Source organism: Hyposmocoma kahamanoa, unplaced genomic scaffold (genome assembly GCF_003589595.1).
Source record: "Hyposmocoma kahamanoa isolate Upper Pololo Valley unplaced genomic scaffold, ASM358959v1 102, whole genome shotgun sequence".
NCBI classification, from domain to species: Eukaryota; Metazoa; Arthropoda; class Insecta; order Lepidoptera; family Cosmopterigidae; genus Hyposmocoma; species Hyposmocoma kahamanoa.
Genome location: NW_020653337.1, coordinates 15,289,523 through 15,311,116, shown reverse-complemented (window position 1 = coordinate 15,311,116; position 21,594 = coordinate 15,289,523). Strand labels below are relative to the sequence as shown.

The following is a 21,594-nucleotide window of genomic DNA, read 5'->3' as shown; positions in this document are numbered from 1 at the left end:
CTTTGCTTAACTTTATTTTGTTGAATAATTGTGACTCTACACATAACTGTTTGAATGCTTCGCTTTCATTTACTATTTGTCGTAAGTAGTAGGTTGCTATCACCCAACACTGGCAGTAGCAGTTAGCAAACAGTTAGTTCCATGTTGCTTTCAGTGGATTATGTTATGTAGGCAGGTTCCTCTTTAAATAAAAAATAATAATAATGAAAAACATTGATTATGTATTTTACATTATATAGACATTATCAAGACAAACGCTTAGTACTGTAACTGGGGCGTAGCTTGGGATGCGTAGCGAGAGGTACTTTTATGAATTTAAACGGGAATAATCTTCAAAACATGGTTTATTGTACTTTTTTATATGCTTATAGTGTTGGGTTACATTTCGTTATCTCAAGATGCTCCATTCTTTTCTTACTTCCTTTTTTATAACACATTCTAATTACAAAACTATTCATTCAGCCAGTGATTCTACTCATAGAGTAGAGCCTAGACTACATCCCTCTTCCTCACAGCTGAAGGGGTGAATATCCCTAGCTGGTGCTCTACCTATGATAGGCAACTTACATCAGTGATCAGCCTTTACTATAGGCTAGCCACACACTGCTCGGAAGCTATTATCTTACCAACAAGCAACCACCGAGGAGGCTATGGCTTTAGTCTGCCAAAAACCTATCTAAAAGGACAGACCATGACCACATCCTAATCAAACAAATCAAAATATAATTACTCGATATCCTAGCTAATTAGGGAACCTGACTAAACCCTAACACTTTATTTCAGCGACCCTAGACTGGCTGAATGATCTTAATAAAAATTCTAAACATCACTACTTCCTAACTGTTTCCCTAAATTGTCTTCAACGTACATGCTGCCACAACGACGACACAGGCTTGAGCATCCATCGGATGTTCACTGGGTTACATCAATATTGATCTCCCAGCTGCCTCAGTCCTCATCCTACAGCTATCCACGTTCCATCAGCTTTTCTCACTTTCTTTAACCAAACCAGAACAAACACACATATAACCTTAACAACATATCCTAACATACATATGATATGAGGGTATAACCACATGAAGGATTTCTAATAATTCAATAAATATATTTTCCTTGAATGCAGACAGTTCTTGTTCATCTGGGAGGGTGACCACGAACTATGAATCAAACTAAAAAGAAATAAAAAAGGAAAAGTAAGTATCGATGGTACATGTTACTTAGCATGAGGTAAATTGTGGCCAAACGTGTGTATATTTTACATAAATAAAAACATGGGTAGGTACTGTCTTCCGTGTTTATCTATTATGGGTTTATAAGCTGCATGCACGTTTCATTATTCAATTATCACGTTCAATCACTGTGAGGCAGCTCTGGCAAGTTTAGACGTGGGGCAGAAGCAATACATTTTAACAATCTCATCTTGGATACAGCTCTGGTGTCTATAAATGTTGAGACGACCTATCGTTCCTGAAATTTCTGATTAGAATACCTTCTAAAACACCCGACACGGGTTGTGTAATTATAACTACAGTATTTACGACTATGCTCATTGATCTCTACCCCAGATATACATGAAGTATTCTTTCAAGTTCTAATTGAGCACACTGGGGGAAAATTCTTAACAAATTATTAACTTGAGTAATTAGGTAAGGCTTTAGCAACAAATCTTTTAGCTTTCGGTTGCACAGATATTTTAGGCCCATTTTCACAAACACAATGAACGCTCAGATAAGTCAAAGGATGCACATGTTCCATTTGCTGGAATAGGTAGAAACAGACTTAATAGTTTTAGCATTTATCATTGATTTTAATCTTTCTGTTCTCATTCGTGTTTGCTTATTTATGATACCTACCTGTGGTGTCAATGTTTGTGAGGTCGCTTATGGTTTCAGAAACATAAAGGACGGCCTTTGATGTTTCATTCTAATCATAATAACTGTGATTCATTATGGAAAATAACGTGGGATGCTCGTGGCTTATTGACTGCTCCCAAAATTAGCCAAATAATTTCTTATTTGATACATTGTGTGTAACACTTTTAACGAAATTTAATAATAATTTATAGAAATATCTGTTTTGCAAACATGCGCGGTAATCATATTATGTTCTATCTTCAAAGAGAAATCTTGTTTCGTCAATAAATGGTTGTAGCTAGAAGTCCGTGAGAATTTTGGGTAATATCCTCTCGTATTTCCCAAATAAGCCTGCAGTAGTGTTAGCTGCCAATGCCGCGAAGAAACCGACTTCGCTAAATTTGTCCCATAGGAATGTGCATTTTTTAAAAGCGAAGTATTTTTCACCATCTTTTAAACAATTGTGTTTTACATACTTCCAACATTTTCCTGTGAATATTGGGAATAAATTAGGATAGGAATTATCTCGTAGTTTGGTATAAGCAAGCAATTGTATACTGCCTCGTGTACGTAACAATTTTGCCATTGATTTCATAGTACCTACGTAGAAAATTCATTCGAGACATGCTCTCAAACTTGAGCATTAATTAATACGTTAGGTGATTTCGAATGGCTATTGCGTTCAAATACAAGTTTTTCTTTAGTATTGAACAAATCTTTAGTATTGAAGTAAAAACATTGGACACATACGAAAGTCATGATTCACCTGCAAGCTTGTAGCGAATTCTTGGTATAAGCTACAAGTTACTTTTTCTGCCGTGATCGCTGCTGAAAAATTTTTATTACAACAATAAAATTCTTGAGCGATCGTGTAATACAACGAAACTATTTCTTTCGGAACCCAAACGTGAGTAGAATTGGATTCAAGAAATATTGTCGTTTTGGAGCAGTTAGGTTAGTTAGTTAGTTAGTTACCATGATTTTGAAGCAAATGAGTGCTGTTATTCAAAAAGTTGATACGCAGGAATTGAACAACTTCCAGTGGATAAAGGGAACAAGCCTATATCTCTATAGATTGCACTCTGCATGTATTTAACAACAAAAAATAACGATATAGCAGGACTTAGTTAACGTTAACATTGCGAGCGCTAGGTGAAGTCAACGGGTTGATTCTATTTTAGAAAAACTAAGTTTATTATGGAAACAGTCGAGTATTGTCGATGTTTAAAAATACTTGGAATTGTTTTAGCTGATAACGTATGATAAGTGGTTGAGTGTTGATATTTGATTTATTTGTTTTGTGTGGAAATCGAGTAGCTAGGTAGCTAGCCATTATTTAAAAAGTAGGGGAAGTAGCTCAAAATAGCTATATGAGGCATGAGCTGCTATGCACGACAATCCGTCATTCCGTCATTTTAAATGTTATTGATGCTATTTCCGCGGGAACGTAGCATACTCCATCCTTATTTGGGGCAGTCGTCCGACAATAACAAGTGCTGAAATTTTATTTTCCTTTAATTTACACAAATATGCGAGATAATTTTATACTGATTTAGTTAAATTTAACTTCTTCTATTATTTGCCAGTATTTTTCTAATGTTTGTTCGAATATAAAATTTGTAGGTCAGGTATAATTTTTAACCGACTTCAAAATGGGAGGAGATCTAAATTGCACTGTATGTTTTTTTAAACTTGCACTTTTAAAAAGTTCACTTTTCTTTTTTTTCTTGTTTATTTTGGCTTTTCGCGGTAGGTATATTAATATCTCATAATTCCTCGCCTCTCAATCACTGTTCCACTATTTCCTCAACTTTCAAATCTCGTTTCCAAATTACCTACATTCCAAGATATTATAAAAGTTTCCCCGTTTTAAAAACAAGTAGTTAGTGAAAACACTTTGTAAGTGGCTAAAGTTCACTTTTTTCTGTAAAACATTATTATTATTATTTCTTATTGGTGGCTACTAGGCTTGGGCCAGTGTTAGTTCCGATGAATGTTGTCAGTTAACTATCTTTAACATTGATCAAAAACGTCAACGTTTGGGTAGCAGCAAGATATTTACTTTTAGAATGCTGTTGTGGAGATCATATCTGAGGTAAAAAAAACAATCATGGACAAACAAGTAACTAAAGCATTCTTTACAATATTATATTTCCAAGTATTTTTCCTCTATTTTTCCACATTTGACAGTTGACATCTGTCAAAAGTTGAAGATACTGCCATTATTAAGATTCTTTTTTCGCTGTTGTGCAATCTTTTTAAATTTAGTTTTACTAACTTGCTTTTAGCCTTTGATTATAGGTACCTATAATCAAACTGTACAATTTTACTTTATAATTCACGTTAAATAAAACTTCAAAAAGATATATCTAAACGTAGAACATAATATGAGCTTTTGAATTATGTTTTTCCAATTTTTCAGAAATATTTGGAAAAATTTCTACTACCTATTTGAAATTTTTCGGAAAATTAGTCAACTGCAGTTTGAGCTAACTGCTGCGGGTAAGTAGACGACTTAGCATTTGGAACGGCGATAAAGGCATAGAAGCTTAAGCGAGGAAGAGTAAGGGGTTGAAGGTAAAATGATAAATTAATTATTTTAACAGTTTTCATTTATTTCAACAAAATAAAATTACTTGTAGGTATATATTCTAATGAATACGCGTATATGAATATGTTACAAATACCTTACACTTTACACAGCAATGCGTAGGTATGCTGTAGTCTTTGATGACATTAGGTTTTGCAGGACCTCTAACTATAGTAATCAAAGGAATTCTCTTTTTACTTTGCCCGAAAATTTAAGATAAACAATTTGAAAGACTATTCGGAGGCAGGTATCGGTGATCCGTCTTTGCACTATCAATGGCATAAGTACTCCTTAGTCAAATACATTCGTGCGTTTCTGTTATACTTACGAGTATACAATAATTCGACATATTTAAGAAAATAATGGAATTTACACATTTGTCTTTTATTATTTCTAATTAAGACTAGCTATATTTATACTTTTCTAGGCTAGGGTCTAATGAACATCAAGCTGCGCATAAACCTATTGCCACTTCATTAGGTACCTAAGGTGCGACCTGCACCTAAAAATATACAATGATTCGAAATTATTTTGTTGAAAATTGTACCTTACATCCTTTACATATCGTCAGCAGTTTATAAAAGTAATGTTTCTTTTACGCACGGCAACACGCAATATAAGAAAACACATATTTCGTTATAACAAATTGATTCAATATGAACGACGTTTGGTTAATTTATTTAGTTTTTAATATTTACAATATTAAATAAAACTTAATTAAAAAAAATAATTTAATACCAATAGGTATTATTTCCCTTGTGTGTAAACTGGTTTTAACAACAGTTCGGGACTTAAATGCACGTCATATTTAAAACCACAGCAATTTTATAATCAGTTTCAAGCGTTTTATATAATTTCAGCTACATACTTTAACGGAAAGTATATGATATAGCACACTATAATTAAAAAAAAAAGTTTAGAGATATTAAAAACGCAAAGTTATCGTGTATATGCATAGAACACATGACATTTCTACATCTCACAAATATTATATATATGTATACGAGTATAAGGTAAATAAATGTAGATGAAAGTATAGACTATAATTTTTCATTCAATATTCTTATTTAATAATGTATTTGTACCAACGAGTAGTTAATCGTTGATTGTTGTACCTATATGATAGCTACTTAGAAAATTTGGCAAGTGATTACATACTTTACTTAAAGTTTTACGATACCACAATAAAACTGTACACCAAAAGGCTAACTTACATTAAGTATCTACTTTACAGATTTAAATTGTCCTTTATTGTATTTGTCACTTAAATTTAGAATCAATCAAAATTACATAATAGTACATGTACTACAGCGTCATTGCAGCCACAGTACTGTAAATAGACCGGGTACAGTTTGAGCAAATAATTTAAAAACTGTTGAATTAAGTACAGCAAAGCTACTTCTAATTTGTACAATTTACGTACGTACTCACAAACTTTCATAATATCACAGTTTCCACATTTTATAAGCAGTAAAAATAATAACTAGATATGTCTAGGTAAATGAACACCCTCTTCCTATCAGCAGCGAATGTTACATAAATATGACATAATTACGTCCAATATAGAGAAAAAAAAAAGAGTCACAAAGACAGTACTCGTATTGTATATCATTTTCACGTACTTCTGCAGTAAAGATCAGACATGACTTGTCGTTGATTACCTATTTATTATGTATTAATAATTCAGTACATGTCTTTTTTTAATTTTTTTTTTTTATAAAAATAAGTGCTAACACCACTTGATGGAATATGACAACAATGTGGTCGACGATGAAGCTTGTGTACTTGCACACCCAAATAATGACTATTCCCTCTCGCCTTGAAAAGATCCAAGTTGTAACGTTCAGAGAATGAGTCTGCAGGCAGGGAATTCCACTTCATTGCCATTCGCCATATAAATGAAACGTCACATCACAAATGAGGTTAACTACCATAATCTAAAGGACGACAAATCTTAGCGTGTTTCTACCATATAAAAACAGCGTCACATTACTAGTCCTACATTGTATGACTTAATCGGATTTTTATGGCATCAAGTGTTTGTTAACAGAGACTACAATGCGTACCTGCTTAACACAGTAGTAAACCAATTCACGTTCGGTCGTGTAAAATATAAGCCAGCCAACTTACACGTTTGTTGTATGGATATGATCATGCAAACACTCAACAAAACATACATAAAAAAATCCAAAATAGAGAAACGTAGAATACAAATCAAAATTAATACATTTTTTTCATTTAAATAAGTACGAGGGTCTAACGGCATTTGAACTTCCGAATTTATCTAAACAATAGCAGTATAATTTTAACTGGTAATGGTGCATGCAATGACTTTGTTCACCATACAAATTGAGTCTGCTGATAGTGCCGCCTAGTTTCCATTCTCTGTGATCATGGCGGAGGGTGGCCTCGAAAACTCCATCTCCGGGCGTAGTGCGTACCACCACCATGTACTCCTTCCATCCCGCCTCATGTTCTGCAGGCGTCCCTGCTTCCAACTCCGTCACATCCAATATACTAGCCAGTTTCAATTTCGCACATATCGGTTCATGTCCTCGCAAAAGATAGTTGAGATGTCGTATTAAATTCCCGGCGGCCTCGAGGGCCGCTGCACTGTCTTGAGGCACTTTATGGTATTTATGACACGTGCACCAGTGATCATCGATGCCCGCGGTTTCACAAGTTCTATTCTTGGGTATGGGGAGGAAAAGACTGATTGAACTTTGGTGTGAGTAAGAGGTTGCCATTAGTTTCTGTATGTTTTCATTCTTAATTTTATCTAAATTAACGAGATCCGCCAGCATCGCATGCAGATCAAAAGGCGTTGTTAGTCGCTGGCTATTGATTTTCAAATTATTGTGCGCTAAATCGTAGTTTTCACGAAACGTAGGTGGCAGCAACATGTATGCTAGTGGTAACCTTTCTTCCAGACGACCTTGTTTGGTGAATCGAATATCGCCCCATCGAATTCCATGATCACTTAATAAAATTAAGATTGTGTCATTTAAATATTCTGATCTATCAAGGTTTATCAAAAAATTTTCATAATCATCGTCCATAGCTACAGGGTAATTCAAATAATCATGGCTCATTGTTACTTCCCAGAAGAAGCCAAACAACCTGGAATCTTTCAAGGTGTTGGTAAGACTCTCAATGTAATCTAAAAGAACTTTATAAAAATATTTATTTCCCATACATATAAAAGTGTTAAAGTCTTTGTTATTACCAGTATGCACTTCGGCTTCGTGCACAAACGTACGAATATAGTAATCGGTAGGGGTGCCACTGAAACCAAATTTTTGGAAGTTGAATGTACCCAGAAATGCACTGTCTTCTCCAAATGCGGTGTAGTAACCTGCATCTTTGTACCACTCCCAAATAAAAGGGCAGTTATCAAATGTTGAACTTTCTCTCGGCCAACATGTTCTCTTTAAATCCGTAACTTTTATTCCGAACAGTACAGGGGCTAGGTTTGGAAAAGTATTATCGCCTACCTTATTGTACCCTTTTAACTCAATGGCTTCTCTCTTTTGTAGGAAGGCTAACGTTTTAGGCATAGTTCTGTGAAAGTTGAGTCTAGAAATAGCATCCATGCCCATAATTATAATGTTGTATGATTTATTTTGGTTTATTTCTACAAAATTATCACCGTTAGTCATTAATGGCTTTTTTGGGGCGAATAAAAAGTATTGTTCGTATATAGATCGAAAATTATATTCGCAAGTTACTTGAACGTATTCGTTTACGACTTCTATTGAGTCTACGAAATATATGCATGATTTATATTTAACTCTATCGTCTACTTTTTTGGAGTAAATGTCAGCAATAGAAGAAGGTCGGTAGAACCCTCTATAGCAACAAGTGAGATTGACGTCGCCGATGGGGTTGCGGAAGTATTCAAGATACTCATTCTTTATCCAAATGTGGGTGGCGTTATTATGTAGGAGAGAGAAGTTAGTCTCGTGACATGCCTTTAGGGAACTGGGTGGTATGACGTACTTTTTGATGGTATCATCTAAGGGTTGCATGCCGGGTATGGTGCAGCCTTCAGTGTTTATGGTGAAAGCGTCATCGTCGAGCAGGTCGTAGTGGTGATGCCAGGCGGTTGCGAGGGGCTCGCGCGCAAGGAGCAGCAGCTCGCCGCCATGGTGCATGGAGAGCAGCAGGAAGGCGCTGCCGCACACGGTGGCCAGCAGGAACAGGTACCGGTAGCGCGTCGCGGCCCCTATCCGCGCTCTTATGCCTTTGCATTTCACCTGCTGGCTCATACTGCAACCAAACGTACACCGGTGTCTAAACAAGTATAATACTGAATAATGAGCACCTGACCATGGTGCGATCTCACAGCGTGACCTTGACCAATAATCCTGAAATCAAACGACTTCGTTATGGATTTCCATTTGCTTAAATGCTTATGTCGTTAAACTCTTTCGTTCTTACAGCAAACATTTAAAAAAATTAAGTCAAACAATAGTAAGTATTGTGCTTATCTCTAGTAGGCGCCTACTATTGCGACCCCTGGTCATCATTAAATTTCTAGACAGTGAGTGCAGCATTGATGTGAATAAAACGCATAATTATCTACTTACTACCTATACTAAATGTTTCGTAGTATCCTTTGAGCATTTTGATTAATTGAGACCCTTAATTCTTGTGTTATTAGGAAACTTAAACGTTGAAATTAAACAAAATCAAGTTGCACAATATCAGCGTTTGTATTAAGAGTTAAGAGGGACTTAAGGTACTTTCTTAAAAGAAAGCTATGTAATTTTAGCATTATATACGTACCATACCATAACATAAGTAAGAAAATAGTACAACTTTGCAACATTTATAAACAATTCACACTTTTAAAAAATTGGTTATAAACAAATAGAAGCGAGAAGTTAACTTACACTTCAGTAATCACAATAAAACTGAAATTAAATCGCACGATACTACTGAATATACTAAAAAAACGAAAATTGTTAAAAACAAATAAGGACACTCACCTATCAATTGCTGACCCACCATTCAAACAGCGTGTTAATCGTACGCATATGCGAATTTTGTCGATATCGCATGTTTGTTGTGTTAATGTGGGGCAATCAAGGAGTTAAAGTATTATAATGCTTTGAGGCTGTGTGTAGAGAGCCGGTGCTCATCGTTGTGAGGTAAAAAAGTTTAATAAGATCGTGCGGTACGGCGGCAGTAAAGCGACTGTGGCTGTGAACGAACTCGCTGAGATCAGATGCTGTGCGCATGCGTCTTAGGATCGGGACAGGCACCCTTCTGCTTCACCTTACTGTTTACCCTAACTTATCATACTTACTTAATGGCGTATTTTAGACTTAATCATTTTATGACACAGTTTGACCAAACACGCTCTGATAAAGAATTTGATTTTTGTTGTCGTAGCTACGAATATATATGAAATAAAGCAGGTGTATGATGAGACACGTTTTGAACAGAAGCTAGGAGACAAAACATTTATTATTAATGTTATGACAACAACGGAAGAAGTTAAACGAAGAAATTATTAACATTGTTAAAAAATTATTGTTAATTATTAAACAGGTATCTAATACATATCTAATAATACAGTGTATCGATTTACCTCCTTTTTATAGTACAACTAGCCCTAATCCCCGCCTACGGTGGGGGCGGTCACGGCCTACGACACGGTCGGCTTTATTGTGCAGACGCTCCAGGCTTCGCCCCGGACCTCGGCTTTCCGCCTCGCTACATTAGATTTGGTTTCAACGAACGAAATAATGTACAAAAATGGTTGTAAAAATATCAATGTCCATTTCAATGTCAATTTTCAGATCGAAGGATCGAAAAAAGATCTTTTTGCTACAGCCATTTTTAATGAGCTACCTATGTTGATTTTTGTTTCTTTGAGACGTCTCTTCTACCTCTAGTCGTCGTCGGCCAACTTGGTATTTTATCTTTATTTCGTAGGTAAGCCAAGATTACCTTGAGAAAATTGCGTAAGAAACTCTAGGGGTTGGACAGTTATGTTATGTTAATATTTTTGGTACATTTATAGATATTTATGATTTACAACGTTCATTTCAAATATCACAGATAGAAACTGTCTGAAAGAATTAAACGGATCGCTACCACAGATTTTGTCATCCAAATATGCAGAAGCTGTACGCAGTTTTTGTTTCACGATAGCTAACCTCATAAATGGGAAATTTTGAATGTCATCACGGAGTATTATAGTAAGTAATATGATATAATAGTAAGTAATGAGTGTTATTAAGTACAGAATGATGATGATAAGTACAGAACTATGGAATATCCCTTAAATGAATTTGTTACTATTAAGACGAATGTTTAAAACATCAATTTATTTTAAAAACACAACAGTATCTACTAAACTCTATTTTTCATTTCTATGTGCAACTGGACCGTAATATTAAAGTGCACGTACGCACGGAAGCAAATGCCTTGCAAAGGTCACATAATACACCATTTCTATATCTAAGAAATACACATATAGTACCAAGCGTGTCTTTCCATGCCTTGCATTCATTTATTCATGTTTCATCATTTTAACACCAGCATCGGTTGTAGAGTGACCCAAAATAGAATCCAATATAAATAATATTATATAAGAAAATAGAGTTATTATAAGTATCATCATTGTAAAAACGCTGTATCAGCTGTGTGTTTATTTTCAAGTAATTTACTGAATTGTTTTCAAATATTTACTGAGAGTTGGTAGTACTGAAATATGTCCGAAACTGGTGGTGGGGTCTGAATAACTAACATATTTAAAAAAATAAATAATTATGCCTTGCTTTTAAATATCGATTTTTCACTTGCGTCGGTAACTGGGTGTGGGTAGTTAAGTAATCTGTTACCCTTTTTGTTCCTTTTTGGAACAACAATTATATCAGAGAGTTAGTGAAAATTGAGCGCTTTCTGTATAAGGCTTTAAAACACCATTCTCTTTATTTTTTATAGTTGCTCATTTGTATAGTGTAATCCATGAAATTTCACATCATCACAATATGTCAATCTGAAGACCATTATTCTCAACTTTGTGAAGAGAAAAATTTAGAGACTACAATTTATCAAATGATTTTGTTTGAAGCTGAACACGTTTTGTACATTAATAACAGTTTTGTTTGAGTCACTCTCGATAAATCTTTAAGGCGTTTGTAAAAGCTCTATTTTAATGCTTTGTTATTAAGAAAAATGCATAAAACACTGATAATTATTATAAACGTGCATTATTATTTTTAATAATTTCGGAAATTTTATCAATAAATATTATGTTAAACTTGTATAACGATTAGGAAATTCTTTATTGAGCCAATTTACATTTTCCTAAACTGTTAGGTAAAGGTATACCTACTGAGGTATACCTTTACGAAAAACGAGAACATTATAATGAGATAGAATGAAAAGGTAAATTTTTCGCACCAGAGGAATTTTGCCGACCTTTTGCATAAAATTCTTTGGGAGCTTAGAATTCTTGGAGCGAGTGGTGGGATGTAATGGATGAATTCCAGGTCGTTATGGTACCTTTCCAACATAAAGAAATGGCATACTTTAAAAGAATGTAGCTCTTTAAATATTACACTTACATAATTATTGATTTTTTTTTATTTCGTGATATCTTCTACCGCCGTGATATTCATATATTTTTGTGAAATAACTCCTCTATAGTCCATTTGTTTAGGTACTCGTACCTAACTTGATACATCTTTTTATTGAAACATATGCTTTACAAATAATAGGTATAAAAATAGGCATGCAATTTCATATGAAGCCAATTATTTGTATTTTGTATTTACATAAAGTTAGATAAAATCATTTTATAATGTATATTTCATTCAATAGACATCTCAAGATTGTTTACATTTAGTTAAGTACCTAAACAAATGGACTATAGTTTGTTAAACCTAATTATCTATACAAAAATGGAACACAGAAAAAGTCCTTCAACCCGATAAGACTTGAACCTGTGATCACGCTGTACCGTAGCGTTGTCTACATATAATCTTTTTGTACATGTATTTTTTTCTAGTGTTTTTAGCAGTTTAGTTTAGTTCGATTGAAATTCTAAATTTGAATGTACTTGTTTTTGGCGCCTTTTTCTTTGTTATTGTCATTGTTTTTATTCTGTTTGATTCGTAGCTGTACATTATTTAAATAAATTGTAAGTATATTTCCTTTGGTCTTGCTCACTTTTCAATAGACCTGAATCCCATGATACAGTCCACTGCAAAGAGTATTTCCGGCATTTTGGGAAAGCAATAACTTAGTAGATATAACACGCTCACTAATGCTCTGTACCGGTTGTTATAATACGGACTGAGTAAATTAAGGATCTAGTAAAGTATCCCTGTGGTTTGTGGTGGAACGGTGGTGGAACGTTTGTTCGGCCGCTTGTTTGCGGTAGTTAAGAAACTGCATATGATGGTTCGAAAAGACTCGGTGGTGGTAATCAAAGTCATGATCACGATCTACATAGGAATCGAGCGTTCTCCCATTCCTGGTTAAACAATTTTTTTATCAACGCACACACTCATTGGAGAAATAAATATAGGACATACAAATATTTCTTCCGGCCCGGGGAATCGAACCCGGGACCTTTACGTGGCAGATCAGCATGGTAACCGTTCGGCCACTGACGTAGTTAATATATTGTTGATAAAGCAATAAAAAATGAATATTAATATGAATACGAAATGTTTCTTCCTTTTTCATTAAAATTACGTTTAATTTGTGTGAGAAAGAGAAATAAAATATTCGACATGTAACCCCATCCAAGATTACTTAGAAGTTCAGTACTTTGATCTTCTTATTCAGCAGCCGTAATAGAGAGCGGGTTTTGAATGCTAAGCGCTTCATACATATTACATATTTACATAGTACATATTACCAATTTACGTATAGATTTGTATATCGATTATGATATTCAGGTCGAGTTGTCTTGCAGCCTATACCATATATTTACGTTGCTTGTAGACAGTGAAATAGATCTTGTCTTATATACTACGAGTAATGAAATAAGTTGTAATGGGCAATAGTTTATTAGACTAGAATAATATAGCCACAAAGTCAAGGAAATAAAAAAGACATACAACGCACAGCAAAATATACATACATCTAACAGAATATTTCATTCTCACATTTCACACGAAGGGAAAAAAATATGTTTAAATGTTCAATCGATATAATTTTTTTGGTTTATGCTTAAACGAGAAAGTGTTGCCATACCTCTCACTTAATGTAAGGCGCTGAAATTATTCAAAGGCAATAAAACAATATATTTTGAGTTCATTATTCCTCATGCAACGGCTGTGCTCAGCATTCATATTACTATTTTTGATGGCACCAGTTGGCGACCAAATTGATTTATTGAGTCGAATAGTTGCTTCAAACACGCTTCCTCCGGGAGTGGTAAGTACGTATCACTACTAGAAAATCGCGCCAGGCTTTTTCTTTATTATTATCATAAACTCGTGATAATTCCACAACTTGAACGATTTTCTCTATATTAAGCTTTGCACATATGCTATAGGAATTTTAGTCTATTAATGTGTATTATCAGTTGTTTAGGCGCCCACTGTGCTTCGATGTTACTTTCTTTAGTAGCCTTGGTATTAAGACACGTAAATATTTGATTTCTATTCCAGGTATTTCTAAAAATTAACTATAGCTTCTACGTCTGGAAGTTTTACTTCTGATAGCTAATTCTTCATTATTTATTGCATTAACGTCGAGTAGGTCAATCAAAGTGTCATGCAAATCGAAGGGAGTAGTTGTAAGCGGTCTGTTTCCTTTAAGATTTTCGTAAGCAGAGTTGTATCCTTGGAGAATGAATGCGGAGGTAAAATATACATAACTGGCAGCCGTTCCTTCAAGCCTTTCAACTCTTGTTTAGTTTTCGTCATATATCTGTAACTGCACCATGGTCACTTAGCTCAATTAATACGGTTTTATTTAAGTAACCAGAATCATCAAGCTTTTTGATCATAGTTTTATAACTGTAATCTAATAACATTGGATTGTTTTGGTCTTTGTAAGTAACCAACGATTCCCAAAATATACCGAATAGTTTGAAGGGCTTTAATGTCGTAGTTAATATCGACTAGGTCATCTAACATAAATTGAAAAGCAAATTTGCTGCCCAGACAGTAAGGATTTTACCTTGGAATTTTCTACTTCTTAGGGAAAGGGGTATAAATAATAGTCTGTTGGGCTATACGAGAATCCAGGGAATTTGAAGTGATTAATATTTAATATGCTTAACTTTGCAGCATCTTCTAAGAGACCCGTAAAATATCCGTATCGTCTTTAAATCTGTCCCAAATTAGTGGACATCTGTCTAAAGTAAGTTAAGGGATCCAGCCAGTAAATCTTTTATAATTCATAGTGCAACAATCCCGTGAGTACTGGTATCAAATTTGTAACACGGAGGTCATTACTTGCTGTGTTGTAACTCATAAATTCTATAGCTCCTTTATCTTTCAAAAAAGCTGCAGTTGCAGGCATTCATATAATAATTTTTTTTTATAGCCGCATATCACCCGGGCATATTCATCATTTACCCCTAGTATTAGTATCATTGAAACTAATACAACCTTTATACTCAAATTTTCCATTTCTATTAAGACTGCTTCTTGGTATTTTAAGACCTTTGTAGCAGCATCGAATAATTGCATTTTTAGGTATTGCATACCATTCCGCATGTTTAGATATAACCCAAATATTCGTGTCGTTACTACCAAGTAGGGGATATTGATTGTTCTTACAATGCCGAATATTGACTGAGTAGTGTTCCGAATTTTTTATTGGCTGTAGAAAACTCTCGCTGGGTCAACCCTCTGTACGAATAGTGAAAAGTTGTTCAAAATCATTTATTCGCTCGTATGAGTCTTCCAAAGCATCAAGACTGTCATAGGCAAATTCAACTTTGTTCCTGTTATGAGTCGCATGGTAGTCTCCAACAACTGATGCGCTTAACATGGTACAGCAGACGATCATTATGGTTTGTTTCACACTGAACAGAACTGAATTGGTTTGGCTGAAAAAATCATCATCTTCTTTTTTCTTATTGATTAATTGGCGTTATTTGGCGTGCCGTTATGTTGTTAATTAGAGTACACGATGTGCTTATTGAACACAACCGATAGTTTTTCCTTGCCGGGGAAAATTTACTAAACACTTCCATGAACTTCCATCACATATCGACATAATTTTTCCGCAAATTAACGACTTTGTGCATCGCTTGCTTGTTTTTTGTTTTTCAGTATAAACTTTATAATTTATTTTGTGTATCTGAGATGCAAAACAGTCCGAGATTAAAGATAAAAAGGATGTAAAAACTGCGGCGTACAAGATCTGATGAGAATGAGAACTGTTCAGTGATATGTATACTGTGAGAAATAATTATTTTTTAAATGTTAGTATGTACATATACATTACATATTTAGCTCTATATACGGTGCCTAATTAAAGAGGGAAACCCTAAAAAAAGCAAAAATAAATAGTGAGTTTCGTTATATGTAAAAAATCAAATGAGTCAGTAAGTAAATTAAGTAAATTATATTAGCATTTAAGAAAATGTAAGTTGAGACGTTAGTTAACTTTGAATATAAAATTTAAAAGCTGATGTATCTACTGTTTAGAAATTTGACACCGACTGACCTGATATTGTATTTGAAGTGATAGCCAGTGGATAGGAAGTGTCGACGGCGACGGCGTGGGTAATTGCACTGGTGGGTCCATAGCAATAATTCGCAGTTGTTTTCAAACAAAAATTGTTTTGACCTGCTAATTGCAGTTTCATAGTCTTGTTCGCGCCAATGTATTAGACGCAAAGCGAACGTTTTTTAAACTGAGACGGTGTAGTAATCGATAGCCGACTCCACTGCACGGCGGAAGCAGTTAGTTTAAGCTATTTTTATTTTCTCATGAAACAGTAATTTTAGAACCTTCAAGTGCACGAAAGCAATTTTATACTTCAAAATCGGTTCGTTTCACTTCGGTACTGAATTTAAATACTAGTTTACATTAATTCCAGATAAAATTAATATGCCGAATGGGAGACACAACGAGTGGCAACTACCACAAAGGCGGCAGGTAAAACTATTAGGCTACCACGGATTCATATCGAAATACAAGGGGATCCGGGCTCGCACCTCACAGGTTCTCGGAATTTATGTGCAAAATTTAATTTCAAATTTACCATGAGCTTTTCAGTGAAAGAAAACATCGTGATGAAACCTGCACGTCGAAGAAGGTTGACAACCCTCGAAAAACATTTGAAGTTCCCAACTAACATTGGACCAACGAGCGTGGTGGACTATGGCTTAAACCAGCCTTTCCCAAAGTGGGCAATAACGCCCACGAAAGCGGTAAGAGACCCCGAAAAAGAAATGGGGGCGTTGTCTAGAGGCTTAGGGGGAGATTTGTAATTTCCTCTAGGAAGACTCTTAGGGTCGTATTCTAGAACTCTATTCAATGCTCAAGTCAGGATTGCACTGGAAACACGACCCTAATGGCAGGGACTTGAGTATGATTTCGAGTGCTTTAAACCATACTCAAATCCTGACTTGAGCATTGAGTAGAGTTCTAGAATACGACTCTTAGACACCGACTGAATTTTATATTAATTAAGAGATTGCTCAAACTACCTCAGTTCGATATTTTTCTCCGTGTAGTTCATATATCTGTCCTGATTTATTAAATAAATAAAACAAAATCATGTCAATTGGTCGCTCCGTTTTGAAATGAAAGTAGACACAAAGAGTTTTCCAAATTTATCAGTATCTTGCAGTAACGACGACTTGTCGTGTGTGTATTGCCAACATTTGGAAAACCTCCACATTGACTTCACCGACCGATACCAGGACATTTTGAACTTGGAAATACCATACTGGGTGTTGGATCCGTTTTCAAATGTCAACACAGCAATATCATTACCGCAGCTGGAAGAAGACCATATTGAATTGACAACAAACGAGGAAATAAAAATCAAGTTCAAAAATGGCTACCAAGAATTTTGGCTACAAAAACTGATCCCGATGAAGATACTTTGTCTGAATACCATAAAGTTGCGTTTCAATAATCATTCTCATTAAGTAAGAGTTAACTGGAGACCTGAGCGCCGTTGTGTACTACCTACTACGTTCAGGTCTTAAGTTAACTCTTGCGGGTTATAGTAAAAGTCTTGTTTAGAATGAATGTTTAATCTCCGCTAATATAGCTCACAATAGTTAATTTAATTTGAAGTTATAGTGGTTTTTAAGTAGGTGAAAAAATGGGGGCGCTAAATATAATTTATTCTCAAAGTGGGAAGTAGACAAAATAAGTTTGGGAACCCCTGGCTTAAACACTCGCCTGGAGGGAAGACCCATGCTCAGCAGTGGGACGTATGAATGGGTTGATGATGATTGTTTCAATTTTTTGCAATAAATTGAAAATGTTTAGGTAAGTTTTTATAACAATAAAGGATTTTATGAATAGTAAACAAAATGAGGGAATACCTATAGTACATAAATTACGGTGCAACAAATGTCGAAGGGCGATGTTTTTTTTTTGTATTTTACATAATGCTTTAATGGTTGCACGCGAGAATCATGGTCTAGATTTTATGGACGGCAAGGCTATGTTGTGCATACTTGAGACAAGTGACCACTTTGGGAATGGAAACTTAATGGAAAGACTTAAATAATTTTTAAGTTTATCGTTAATCACGATATTTTACTACCATGATATTCAATAATTTTTTGTGAAGTTACTCCACTAGTTTGTTATAATTATTAATATCTACAAAAATTGAACGCTAAGAAAAATTCCTTCAAGCAACCGACGCGTGCTCGATCTTTGCATTAATAATTGAAACCCTTTTTTAAAACTTAAATACTCAGAAAAAACATAATCATTTAGTTACTGCAAACGTGATTCACGATACAGACGTTACGAATCAATTTCCATAAAGGAGTCACCACACTCATCGTCACGGAATCGCATAAGCCTGTCAGAAAAATCTTTATGTCCATTGTACAAGTCAACGCTCATTATTGTGCAACTGACAATGTGCAACGTCGCGGCCTACATTGGGCACGTGCATAATTTATAAATTATAATTTATAGTACAATAAAGTTACTCCGCGACATCGGTCGAGTATTATTTCTACAGCATCTTTGACATCTCCGTGCATCATCTCGCTGATATCTCCTGACATATTCTGACATACTACTGCACGAGACAAGCAGCTCGTACATTTGGGTCCTTCGAGCCTTCGAGCCGGCGAACGGCGGCGAGTTTTTTACTCTTATTATAGGGACGTAAAGTCTTTTTTGACTGGCTTAATTACATACGCGTCAATAAGTGTAGTGAAACCCTTACATTACTTTACGTAGGACATGTAAGATCAAGGATTTATTGTCTATTGTATGGCAATTTATTTATATATTTGTCTAGATGCATCATTGCCACATACATAGACAAACTTACATTGTTTTGTCATATAAATTATTATACAATGTTGAGCGTGTGCGTTATTATTATACAGTATATTTTGCCATTAAAGACGTAAACCGCTATTACCCAAAGTAACATCAAGATTTTGAAATTGTAATTAAATAGAAAATAAAATAATATAATGTTTTAAGGGACAAAAACTACTATCGAACAAAACTCCTAAGACTCAATCGTTAGGGCGCTTTTAAAATAGGCGCTTATAGAAGCGCTACACTAATGGTGCCACTGTGGCGCTACAGTACTAATACACGCAAAATAGGCGCCTTGACGTCGAGTTGCGGACACCAGCCCGTTACACCAAGTACCAAGTACAGTACTAATTTTCATACAATATTTAGAAGCGCAGCTGCAGCGCCACTGTCACGCCTGCAGCGCTTCAACAAGCGTCTAATTTAAAGGCGCCCTTAGAGCAGTTGTCACATTTAGCTTGAACTAATTATATGAGTCGTGAAAGATGTCAACTTCTTCTTTAAAGTACAGACCTAGGATGTGCTTACTAGGTCTATGCTTTAAAGTTAACATCATTGAAAATTTTCATTCTACGGCAAAGTGCCGAAAAATGGCCCACACTAGTACGGATTCGGGAACCGAAAGTATCTTTCGCCACAGGATAAGGTGAATCCTTCTGGATATCGCCAAATCAATCGGAGACATTATATGCAAGGTGTCTCGAGCTGGATAAGCAAAATCTTATAGAGAAAACTTGCTTACGAATTTCCAAATTCTCTAATTTGAAATGTAACAGACCCTCGCACTAGTCGGCCCTATACTTATGCTAGAAAACGAGTAATACTATTACTGGCGGTTAAAAAAAACACGTAGGTAAATAGAATTTGGATATGTTGTAATACTTAATCCAGTGTCCTTTGAAACTTCCTGTATTGTTTACCGAGCCTTTTAAAACTAGGTACAAGTCTTTTTTATTTTGTTTTAATTTTTAGCGGTTGTTACATGTTTCACTTAATTCTTGTGTAATCATGGTCATATTATATGTATGGCTCTGCAGACTATATAATAAACACAGTCACGTTTGCGATATATTTTGGCAGTCGCTGCACAAATTTCGCTTTTTCCGCCATCTAGTTGGATGCTGTCGGAGACCCTTGTTCACTAGTATTTATTGGATTTGTTTGTATTACTTATCCTTTTTAAAAAAAAAATAAGTTGCTTTTTAAATTTTTATTGAGTTGCTATTCAATTATTTTTTGTGAAATTATTCCTCTAGTTATATCCGGCCGGATCGAAGGAATTTTTCTGAGTGTTCGATCTTTGTATTAATAATTATAACAACCTAGTGGAATAATTTCACAAAAAATAATTGAATATCAATTCAATAAAAATTTATAATACAGTGAATAGCGACATTTCTCGCCAGGGCTGGTAACTGTAAAGATATCTAACTGGGTGATAAAACTTTCATAGATTTATCATAGATGGCGCTACGACTAAAAAGTCGTTGAAAAAAACCAAATACAAAGATACGACGCAAGCACATATAAAAATTCGTGAGGTCCGCTGGTTCGTCCTGTGGCTTAGTTGGTATAGCGTCTGGCGCGGTAAGCTAGAAGACGTCGGTTTGAATCCGGCCGGATACAAGGAATTTTTTCTAAGTGTTCGATTTTTGTATTAATAATTATTTGAGTTGCTGTTTTTAATTTCTATACATATAATTTACATTTTACGTTGTTTTTGCAAGCTGTGTTCACTCCTAAGTAGTTGTGCAATTTATATGTATGTTATATTGTAATAACTGTGAGTGAACTAATGAACTAAAAAGAAAAAAAAAATTGCGTCTCACTGGTCATAATGAAACTTCATTACTTAAATTAAGCAGCTTTTCTTATCTATTTGCTGAACTCTCCACTGGATAGTGATACCTATTAGTAAATGTAATGTGTTGGATTTAGATACGAAACAAGTGAAATAAGAGGCAGTGACTAATTTCCATAATTCAACATACATTCGTATATCGAAAAGCAAATTTTTTAACCGACTTAAGAAAGGAGGAGACTCTCAATTCGACTGTCTTTTTTTTATTTATTTTGTATATGTTACGCGGTTACTCCAACATTAAATTTGTGAATCGATGATTCTTTTTTGTTGGAAAAGTACCGTTCGAAGAACAAAATATTCGTCCTCTAAGCTCCTCGAAGCGCCATCTACATTCGCAAAGACTAATAATCAAGTCGCTCGAGGATGGGTGGTCCTCGCGATATCGGGTAGGACGCTTGCGAGGACACTTCGGACGCACTAGATGAGGTTGACACGCTATAAATGAAAATAAAATGTTACGGTGACCTGGAGTTGATCTGATGGTGGAGATGGCAAACAGATGAGAGGAACTCCTAAAACAGCAGCTACCTTTAGTAGCAGTAGAGCTCCTTGTGAAACAGTTCTACCAGAGAGGTATTGCCACCGTACCTGTTTCTGCCGTCAAGCATTACCATGTTTTGAAAGGGTCCTGGTGAAATGACAGGCACATGGGACTTGTCAACTTGTGTCTCAGAATAACGGGTGTAATAGTAGTGCCCATCAAATCTTTGCGATTTAAAGCTCTTAGTGGCACAGCAACTTCTATGGACAAGCGTGTCGCTTACCATCAGGTGCACGACTTGTTTTTCGCGTTACTTGGTATCATAAAGGTTCATCAATTT

General features: G+C 35.1%; 1 protein-coding gene across 1 annotated transcript; it reads right to left on the bottom strand.

Annotated features, from left to right (window-relative positions):
• Window positions 1–6,067: 6,067 nt before the first annotated feature.
• LOC113235410 lies at window positions 6,068–16,154 on the bottom strand. The gene is made up of 2 exons (XM_026471094.1): window positions 16,099–16,154; window positions 6,068–8,712 (listed from the first exon to the last, which is right to left on the bottom strand). Exon 2 carries the CDS (start codon window positions 8,709–8,711, stop codon window positions 6,678–6,680), a length of 2,034 nt encoding a protein of 677 aa, XP_026326879.1. The 5' UTR covers window position 8,712; window positions 16,099–16,154; the 3' UTR covers window positions 6,068–6,677.
• Between the last annotated feature and the right edge of the window lie 5,440 nt (window positions 16,155–21,594).

Bases quoted from the DNA above. Each gene is read 5' to 3' on its own strand.
- LOC113235410 (XM_026471094.1), bottom strand. From the start codon at position 8,711: ATGAGCCAGCAGGTGAAATGCAAAGGCATAAGAGCGCGGATAGGGGCC.